At 43.4% G+C, this 10,549-nt stretch overlaps 1 protein-coding gene across 1 annotated transcript; it reads left to right on the top strand.

Moving 5' to 3' along the window:
- Positions 1-316: 316 nt before the first annotated feature.
- On the top strand, positions 317-8,886 carry LOC147624428 (zeaxanthin epoxidase, chloroplastic-like). Its single transcript, XM_086819422.1, has 16 exons — positions 317-1,003; positions 3,238-3,400; positions 3,502-3,576; positions 4,321-4,421; positions 4,541-4,653; positions 4,882-5,093; positions 5,401-5,492; positions 5,709-5,823; positions 5,949-6,052; positions 6,184-6,229; positions 6,984-7,048; positions 7,182-7,280; positions 7,466-7,520; positions 7,767-7,855; positions 8,417-8,504; positions 8,628-8,886. Exons 1-16 carry the CDS (start codon positions 390-392, stop codon positions 8,718-8,720), a joined length of 2,124 nt encoding a protein of 707 aa, XP_086675548.1. The 5' UTR covers positions 317-389; the 3' UTR covers positions 8,721-8,886.
- The last annotated feature ends 1,663 nt before the right edge of the window (positions 8,887-10,549 follow it).

Genomic DNA, 10,549 nt, shown 5'->3' with positions numbered 1-10,549 from the left:
TCAAGGTTTTGAAAATGATGGCGAAACCTGTGGCAAATGTTGGTCATCATTTTGGAAAGACATTAGAATTAGAATCTATACAAATAAAATTTGTGGTCGATTGTCTTGGGGGGTTATCAGATGACACGTGGAGAGGGTGCTCCCTTGAGATAAGGAAATGGGAGGCAAGAATAGCCCCATATAAGCTGCCACGTAGCATGTGAATTGACAAGTAAGATATAGCCAATAAAACTGTGCTGGCGTGGCATAGCCCACTGGCGGCCACGTAGGCCTACGCTCCTTGCATCTCTCTGCCCTCGATAGCTTCCACTACATCAATCCGGCAACAGCAGCGTGCTCTCCATCGTCGACTTTTTGCGCTCTGTTCCTCGTTACGTGCCTGTATCACCATGCCTGCCTCTGCCCCCTTCTCCATCGCCCCTCTCCCCCCTGAACACAAGCCTTGTCCTAGCCTGCCTTCACCTTGCAGTTCTCTCCGTCTTTACAGTGACTCTGGTAGCTTCAAACGTCCCCTGCACCTCCTCTTTTCAAACCCTAATCATAAACGTAGCCTCCCCAGAGCTTTCATTTGTATGGCCACTTTTTCCAACAGGAGAACCTGCAGCGCTTTGTCAGTTAGCGAGGATGTTGATCCGGCCGCAGCCTCAGACAACTCCCAAGCTCTTATGGATGGCTTTGATTCAGCAAAGAAGACCCAAGAAGTGGTAACCTCAGATGGTAGTAAGGGCAGCAGGCCTCCAAGGATCATTGTGGCAGGGGGAGGCATCGGGGGTCTTGTGTTTGCCTTGGCCGCGAAGAACAAAGGTATGGATGTGAAGGTTTTAGAGAGGGACTTGAGTTCCATCCGGGGTGAAGGTCAGTATCGCGGTCCTATTCAGATACAAAGCAATGCGCTGGCTGCGTTAGAAGCTGTGGACGAAGCTGTTGCGGAGGAGATAATGGCCAATGGATGTGTAACAGGAGATCGCATTAACGGTCTTGTGGATGGCATCAGTGGCAACTGGTAAGTATCATCTAGCTTTCCTCTGGTGTTTTCTCCCTTCATGTGTGGTCAGTCTGAAGGTGAAACTCCCCAAGAGTCAAGTTCAACACTGGTGGATATTTGTGAATCATCATCCGTGCTTCACAATGGGGGCTTCCGCTCATCCAAGTCCTTTTTTGCATGTGTGGCAATTGTGTAGCATTCAGCAACCTGTGTATGTCAGCAGGAGCCCCATTGTGACCCCCACCGTTCAGCAGTCCCATTATAGCCACATGGATGGGATGGGCAATCCTGCCCTCAACTCGTGGGTCGGGCTGTCCCGTCAAATACAACAAAGGCTAATGAACAATAGGAGTAATAATTGTTGTAGATTCGAGAGACAAAATGTTTCAATGTCTTTTCCCCTCTTCTTCCCCTTCCCTTCCCCCCTGTATTCTGGAATTGTGCACTTACAGCTGATGAGTCAAAGGTTTAGAATGCAAGGGCTGAGACCACATTCAGGGAGTAGCGCAAGCAAAACATTGAGCGTGCTAGGATTGTTGGTATGAGCTCATTATGCATGCCAATGTGCTGAAAGTCGAAAGATTGTTAATTTTCTAATTGATAGCATTGAAAACGAGCAAGGTTAAAGGTTAATACAAGGTTGAGAGGGGATAAATGGGCCAGTCACAAGGAAAAGGGTTAAAATAAACTCTGTGAATATGTTTCCATGGGAATGTTGGGGCTCCAGGCTGTATTTCCCATGCAAAGAGAACAACCTCTTCCTATGTCATTCCTCGTGTGTGTACTCAATAAATGAAGATCTCTGCATAAGAGTCCATGGATAGATGGCTTCAGGGGCTGTGTGGTTCCAAATGGTCTTTCTTTGACATAGAGAACAACCTACTCCCAAGTCAGAAGAGGGATCCCCACCCCAAAGGGGGCTGCAATGAGATGGGTGCGGAACAGCTGTATTGGTTGGTTGCTCTTGAGCGATGTCTTAAGGTGGCTTGCATTGCTGAGGACTGCTGGCTTGAGAATCTCCCACTATGGATTGTACCAGTGTCCTTGAGTGGATGGAGGAGATGATCATCTTAGAGTTCTCACCTCTCTCCCTCTCCTTTCCCGAGTTCCAATTGTTGGTTTTGAAAGGAGCGTGCGGAGTATATGATACTACACATGGCAAGGCATCTTCCAATGATTGGAGAATCATCTTCTCATCTTTGTGTCGAATTGACTCTAGAGATTTTCGAAGAGACCCTTAAAGACTTTGAAGCACAACTCTCGGCATATCGGATCACTCTACTTTAGTAGTGTCATGTAGGCGATCTCTTGTATAGGCAATTGCTAGATGAATTGACACACCGAGGCTGATGGCTGGCATATTGACAAGCGGGATCTCTATTGTCTTCCCTTCTCATATCTCCATGCAGCAGTCCTTATATTGCTACAATGCTAGCATGACGTTGATGCTAATGAAACTTGCCGAAGATGGTTTGAGAGTCATGTGGACTCTGCAGGTGGGGATCTGCAATTGGTCAAAATGTTAAGGAGTGGACTGTGGAATCCATATCTGGGCATGGATAAACCCATTAAGGCCTGCACTTTTTTGGGTCTGAAAAAGGAATGGAGCGCACGCGTGCACACACACACACACACACACATGCTCTCACACAGAGACACACACACACTCAGTCATAACTCACTCAGATGCACCAAAAGGCAGTACCATCCTTTCAAATACTTGTTAGTAAAGGTAGTGGGCAAGCTGTTCAGACTTTACCCACAACTTACAAGTATATGTACTGGCCAATTGGAGTGAACACCCTGCACAGCTGTCAGAATTACTTAATGGAGTCAAGTTTTCAAAAGATGCGCATCCCAGTTCTAGGGATCCTGAGCGTCCAAGCTGTGAACAGCTAGGCACACTGATGCTGCTGATGGATTTGTCGTGGATGTGTTGGATGAACTATGGGAAGCATCTGATCGATGGCAGTGAGGACCATCATGCCCACCTACATGATACACACACCAGGCTATGTGAACCCCCCCCTTAGGAAGGGGGAGTGGTGTTTCTAAGATGTAAATCCACGATTTCACTATAGAAGGGGTAAGCTCAAACTACAAGGCTAACGCCTTGGGCACCCGGTCCTACCTGTACGCATGCATACTATCTTGAAGTTGGAGTTCTGTAAATACCATAGCATTTCCCTTGGTCATATCCATAGTCTCTTTTTCTAGTCTATCTTTGGAGTTCCAACATCTGGCTTTTGCAGGTACATCAAATTCGACACTTTCACACCGGCTGCAGAAAGAGGACTGCCGGTGACAAGGGTCATCAGTAGAATGACCTTGCAAGAGATTTTAGCACGAGCAGTTGGACCTGAAATTATAGAGAACAGTAGCAATGTGGTGGACTTTGAAGACGATGGGTCCAAGGTGATTTTTACCTATGAGAAGCAAATTGTCGGACTTCAACATTTGCAGTAACTAAATTTTTTGACTTCTTTTTTCTTTTAATTGGCATTATGATTGGGCAGGTAACGGTAGAGCTGGAAGATGGCCGAAGGCTAGAAGGTGATTTGCTCGTAGGTGCTGATGGCATCTGGTCCAAGGTTAGTAACCTCTATGAAGCCAGGGGGCCCTCACTAATAAGAAAATCCCAAGATCACATCCATGCGTTGGGTAATAAAAAGTGGGTAATTTTGCATGTTTTTATGCATATGGCATCTCAACTACACACATGAAGGCCAATGGGTGTGTAGCCTAGTGGCGAGGGTTTGTGACCAGGAAGGGGGAGGTCCTGAGTTCAAATCCCTGCAAGCTCCCCCGGTGGCATGTGACCAGGAAGGGGGAGGTCCTGAGTTCAAATCCCTGCAAGCTCCCCTGGTGGCATCTGGCGGGCTGTTTTCGGCAATAATTGTACTGCCTTCGGGCGGGACACCAAGCCAGCCGTGGGTGGGTATTCAAGTTGCTACTACACTAGGAGCTCCTCAAGGGAAAAAAAAACCATATATATGAAGTATTTTGTTTACATTGTTTCTTTCCAGTAGATTTGATACTCTCTCTAGTGTTTATCTTTAGTTAGATTATGTTTTGTCATAGCAGGCCTAGTTTCTATTCAAATCTAGGTGGTGTTAGTGTTTTGCCTTCCAAGTGAGTGCCATTCTTCCTTTGAAGTGTACGGGGATGATCAAAGCAACAATGTGTTATACTGCTTGGAGGATGGAGGCGACTATTACCCCATGTATACAGTGGCACTGTATGTGCAAAAAAAAGGCAATGAAATGCTTTTTCAACAGTGGTAACCATAGGCACTAGCATGCGTGCCTGACCCAGCCCAATATTTTCTACTTCAGGTGAGGACCAAGCTGTTTGGACCTTGTGAGGCAACATACTCAGGTTACACTTGTTACACAGGAATCGCTGACTTTATTCCTCCAGATATTGAGACAGTGGGGTACTTATTTCCTATACAAACCCAGCTTATGCAGTGTGCTTTGTTTTTGTCATGTATTCTAGTCCAGTTTTTGAGAGACCTTTGTAAGGTAAAACTCTTCTATGTGTATTGGCTTGAAGGTATCGCGTGTTTTTGGGTCACAAGCAATACTTTGTCTCTTCAGATGTGGGCTATGGTAAGATGCAATGGTATGCATTTTATAATGAGCCTGCTGGGGGAGTTGACCATGGAGGTATGCAAGTTTTCAACTCTTGTTATTTATTTGCAACAAAATGTGATGATTTGCGTCATAATCAAGATGCACTTGGTTTTGTGTAGAAGATAGTATGTATGTAGTCTATTATCATCATAATGAAGAGCTGGAATCACTTTTTACCCTTTTTTAGTTTCATAATTTAGTTTCATTTATTATCACTATTATTATTATCGTATTCTAACAGAAAGTTGAACCTGTGTGCAGCTAGAAAGAAAAGGTTACTGGAGCTGTTTGCAAATTGGTGTGATGGAGTGAATGATTTGCTCCTTGCTACACCAGAAGAGATGATTCTTCGCCGTGATATATATGATAGGATTCCTATTTTTAACTGGAGCAGAGGCCGTACGACTCTCCTTGGTGATTCAGCACATGCAATGCAGCCCAACATGGGGCAAGGAGGGTGCATGGCCATTGAGGTGAGGCACTCTCATTACCATATAGAGGTATACCCATGTGACTTATTATGCATGCATGTTGAATGTATGCATACATACATACATACCTGTTTGCATACATACATACATATGCATGTACGTTTATACGTACGTATATATGTAGTTTTACATGTATCCTAAACAAGTAATTTGCACAACATTGTCTTACTTCAACCTGAATCACTGAGATTGGTCCAGCATGCAAGAAAGGCTGATTTGTGTTGGTAAAAGAAATCAATGAAACACGTACCCTTCTTTGATATTTTCTTTAAATGTCTTGTTTCTGCAGGATGGTTACCAACTTGCAGTGGAACTTGAGAAGGTATGGAAACAGTGCTCCAGAGAAGGCAAATCTGTTGACATTGCTGCTGCTTTAAAAAGGTATGCCTTTATGAGGGTGCAAGCTCAGCCAAATTTTCCCAAACCAGGTTTTTTTAAGAAGGTGTCCGTGTTATCACATAGCAGTTATGCATTAATTACAAGACGTCATTTAAGCAGCTATATCATTTTGTGCTATGGCTTAGGTTGAAAGATAGTCACTTGAACGGGTGGACGTAAGCTAATGCAGAAATTTAATGGCTGCTTGGATGCATACAGATATGAGAATGAAAGGGTTCTGAGGGTTGGTGCAATTCATGGCATGGCTCGCATGGCTGCAATAATGGCCTCCACATACAAACCCTACTTGGGTGTGGGGCTTGGACCTCTAGAGGTAACTTGATGACCAAGGCTTCTTTAAATGGCATTCCTGTTTGTTAGTTTAAGTGATACAAGGGTTTGCAACTACTTGTTAAGATGAGTGATGTAAGTGTAGTGCTCACATCATACTCTTCTCAGTTCTTGACAAGTCTGAGAATACCTCATCCGGGAAGAGTTGGAGGCAGATTTTTTATCGGCATTTTTATGCCAATCATGCTTAATTGGGTGCTTGGTGGCAACAGGTACACATTTAGGTTTCTTATGATGACATGCAGTACCATGTGTTCTCATACATACATCATATGGTATCTGTTTGTCCATCTTCAATATTGGCTTTAGCAAATCTATTACTGACAAGAAGTGTGTTGTGCAGCTCAAAACTGGAGGGGAGGGTGCCCAGCTGTAGGCTCACTGATAAGGTATGATCTTAATCGAATGCTTTTTCATACATGGCCACCTGCTGGATGTGGCTTCATACTTTCTGGTGTGTTGGGGCTCTCAACACTGTCTGGATATACAGAAGTCATTTGCATCTAAGTGGGCTCCCTCAAGGACGTGAAGCGGGTGCTTGCTCGAGTGCTGCTCTGTGGGATGGGTGGTGGTGGAATGGTCTCACATCATCCTGTTTCCAGCTTGACTCTGACAAGAAGCATGAGCATGGCACCTGCACGCTGCTGTGGCTTGGCACTTGAAGGGTAGTGTGTGCTACCTGAATCTGCTCTTGTTCTATGTGCTACTTAGAACTCATTCTTGTAGTCTCTGGAGGGAGATTGGAGGGTCTTCTCATGCTTTCTAAGAGCCCCAAATGCCTCACTTATTGCCTACTATGGTGGTGTGAGGCTTTGAGTTTGTTAAGTGGTTGCAGTACCAGCCTGGCTATTTCTGGACTTTTCCAGGACAGAAACATAAACATAAACATAAAAAGACTGCAATAATTGCACAGACATGATGGGAGTAGGGTTGAGCAATTGTAGATAACACTCTCTGACTCAGTTCCATTGGTACCCCCCCCACACACACACACACAACACAAAAAGAAAAAGAAAAAACGAACACAAAATGCCTGTCAATTCCATTTGGAGAGGCTTTTTCTTAAACAATTGATCAGATGACTACATAATTCGCTGCCTATTTGTGCCAAACCAGAGGCTTGTTTTGTGAAATTTAACGCAGGCTAACAGTAAGCTAAGAACATGGTTTACAGATGATGATGCCTTGGAACGCGCTACTGATGCAGAGTAAGTAGTATCAGCGCTTGTGGAGGAAGAACCTCCTTGCTTGCTTGAAAACAACATTTCTGAACATTTTTGCGCAGTGGAAAATGGTTTTGAAAGATTAAGGAATGCTGTTTAATGCAAACTTGCAATGCAGATGGTATTTGACTCCAACACTGTCTGAATTAAATGTTACCAAATCTGGATCTAACATTATAAAACTAGTTCAGGAAGAAGGGCACTCAATATTTGTTGGGTACGTTAAACTACTCATGTAATTCTTACGCTACATAAAATCATGCCCATGATATGATTCCCACTGTTTATCAGAATATACCTCATGAAATCATGTTTCATGATGTAATCTATATGCTACAGAAAACCATGTTCATGATGTGATTTGTATGCTACATAAACTCACGTTCATGAAATGTATCACAGTAATGCAATTGGTGAACCATCAGAAGGAAATTTTGTGGTGATCGATGCTCCGGGGGTAAGAGAAACAAACAAATTAATTACTTGAAATTCTTCCTTTTTATGTGAGTATACACGCACACGCACATGTATATGCATATACATATGTACAATCATAATACATTTATGTGTGTGTGTGTGTGTGTGTGTGTGTGTGTGTGTGTGAATGTATGTTGTGGTGTTGGGGTTCGAACTCACGATACCCATTCTGAGCAGCCTGGGATTTGGCTGGTAACTTGTGGCTTGGAACATTGTCTTTCCTCAGGTGTCCAGTAAGCATGCTCAAATCACGTTTAGAGAAGGAGCTTTTTACATTGCAGATCTCCAAAGTGCGAACGGTACATGGATTACAGAGTAGGTTGTCCTACTAAAAGCTCCTTTAGAGGTTGCAAAGGCAACCGTACACTGAATTTCATTACTCTCTCTCTCTCTCTCTCTCTCTCTCTCACACACACACACACACACACACACACACACACACACACACAACCCATGGACATACATGTGCACGCGTGAACAAACATGTACACACCTGTTTGTCCAAAGAAAATAGTTAAAGTTTTAAAATACAAACTCACATATATCTATGTGAACACACCCACACACACCTCAGAGGCACACACATGCAACCACCCAGTGTACTAACTTGTCACTGAAGCAAAGCTTTGCAAAAGCGCGTACACATCACACTTGAAGCCACGCATTGTACAAACATCTCAACAAAAACAACCTTATGCCACCACACTCCAAAAACAACACTGGGAATAGAAATGGCAGGCCTGTAGCATGTTCGATAGCTGTGATCTTTGTCTTATTTCTGATGTGCTGTTCATGGTGAAATGTGCACTGATCATTACCTTATCGTATGTTTGGCATGTGACTTAACGCTATAAATGTGTGCATTTGCAAATGCAGTATTGAAGGCAGGCGTTATAGGTTACCCTCTTTACTACCCAAGCGATTACACGCAGGATGCATTGTTGGATTTGGACCTGATAGCAAGGTTTGAAATTCTTTTCTGTTTTCTATGTGGATAAAAGATGGTGTATTTGCACTAGGAAATTCTGTTGTTCTGCTTTACTGCAATTGATAAAATATAATTAGTTTGTTTTATGGTGGTGCATAGGCTGCCTTCAAAGTGAAGTTAAGGAAAGCTGACCTCTCTCGAAAACTCACAAGCAGTACACAGCAGTCAGAATATGCAGCTGCAGTTTTCTAACAGTGGACATCAAAGAATGTACCTATATGTATTTCTTCCTTTTCTCTCTGTGATCAATTCCTTGCAACCTCACCCAAAGCCATTAAAGAGGCTTCAGAGGGGGATTCTTGTTGTATCTATAGAATTTATATTTTCTGAGATATTATATTGCTCATTATTTACTGTTCTTGAATCTGCCATCCGCGCTCCTGTAGAGCATGAAGTCTCAGGTTTACCTCATTACAGGGCCAGCTGAAATGGTTGCCACCTTCCAAGCAGTCGTCAACAGCTTAACTATACGCTTAACCTGAGTTGCTTCAAGAGTTTCGAAGGAAATGCATATATGGCTTAGAAATCCTTTTACACATGGGTTATGGGCTCAGGATGGTGTGAAAGCTTACTCCTGTACTGGATTCTCAGGCCTTTGTGAGTGAGTTGAGGGCCTTTATCTCGGAAGGGGATCATAATCCTTGACCTTGGTCCTAGCCAATACCTTGGAGAGGTGGATTGTGGTGGTATGGGATGTCGCAGCTTTGCTCAAGACATGGCTAGCCTCAAGGCTTCGTAGGAGCTATGGTTGGGAGGGGTGGCCGGCAACAGCTCATCTTTGTCTTGTCCTTGTGTGTTTGTGTGCGGGGGATGCCCGGGGGAGTAAGTGGCAGTTTCAGCAGAGGCAGTGTTTTTAGGGGCATTTTAGCATGTGCACACAAAATCTGTATTTTTGTGTCATTAATCAAACCACACAACATGTCATGTTGGAGCCTTTGGAGGGTATCTTACACGGGATTAGATTAAGATTTCATAGATCATGAAGCTCACCCATATGATCCAAGGGAAGATTACCACACCACATGAAGATATCCATACATGTCTGAGGATAAGTACAGGGCTAGCAAGCAGTCATCCCATTTGGAGAAAACGCTCCTCGCGGCCTCACAATGGAGTTATGCTTACTAAAGGACATCAAAGGCAGACTTCACACATACTCGGGATGCGTGGAACCCTAGGTGGCTATCACAACTTGCACTGAGACCACTTTCCCATCAATTTTGAAGGAAGTCTCATCCCTTCACACATACTCGAGATGCATTGGAACCCTAGGTGACGGGAAAGGGTGTGAATTTTCTCATCATAAACATGGCGAAAATCAGACCCCTTGGAAATACACGAACCAATAAATAATATTTAACTCCGGTATTACCGAAATCAAGGTTTTGAAAAATATTCACAACTCAAAATAGTACTTAAAAAATGCACTTGGGAATTGTACTTTTTCTTTTTGATCAAATAGTAAGAGTTCTATACATAAACTTAAAAGAGGTCTAGGTACACTAAAAGATAACAGAGTAAAAAGCCTGTGTACTTCCCTACAAAGCCTGTGTACTTCCCTACAGTCCTCTACTTATCACTCTTAACTTCATTTAAGAGTTTACATAAAAAATCCTATTTGTCCTCCATCGAGAAGCAAGAGTGCTCCTAAGATATTTGATAGTCCAACATGATCCAAGTTTCAATCATTGCTTCAGGAGTGCAACCTCTTGGAGATTGTTTTTTCAACTTTTCTCCCCATATCTTCATTGTGGGTTTGGTTTCCACTGGGTTCTCTATAAAGGTAACAAAAAGTGTGATCAACTTGTTTTTCCTTAAGATACCACCGCATGGTTCTAGGACCAAATCTGGAAGTCTATTTTTCCTCTCCCAACATCTCACCTGTAGCATAAAGTTAAGAGTCAGGAGCTCTCTCCCAGTAGGATCCAAACCAGGGTAGAAATTAGATGATGTTCCTATGCAGAATCAGTAACAAAAAGTCCAACTCAGCACATCTCAACTTATTCACATTGCACACATGC

This window comes from Cibotium barometz, chromosome 25 (genome assembly GCF_041138505.1).
Source record: "Cibotium barometz isolate CiBa-2024 chromosome 25, ASM4113850v1, whole genome shotgun sequence".
Taxonomy (NCBI): domain Eukaryota; kingdom Viridiplantae; phylum Streptophyta; class Polypodiopsida; order Cyatheales; family Cibotiaceae; genus Cibotium; species Cibotium barometz.
Note: the sequence above shows the minus strand (reverse complement) of the source record. Positions and strands in the feature narration are given on the sequence as shown.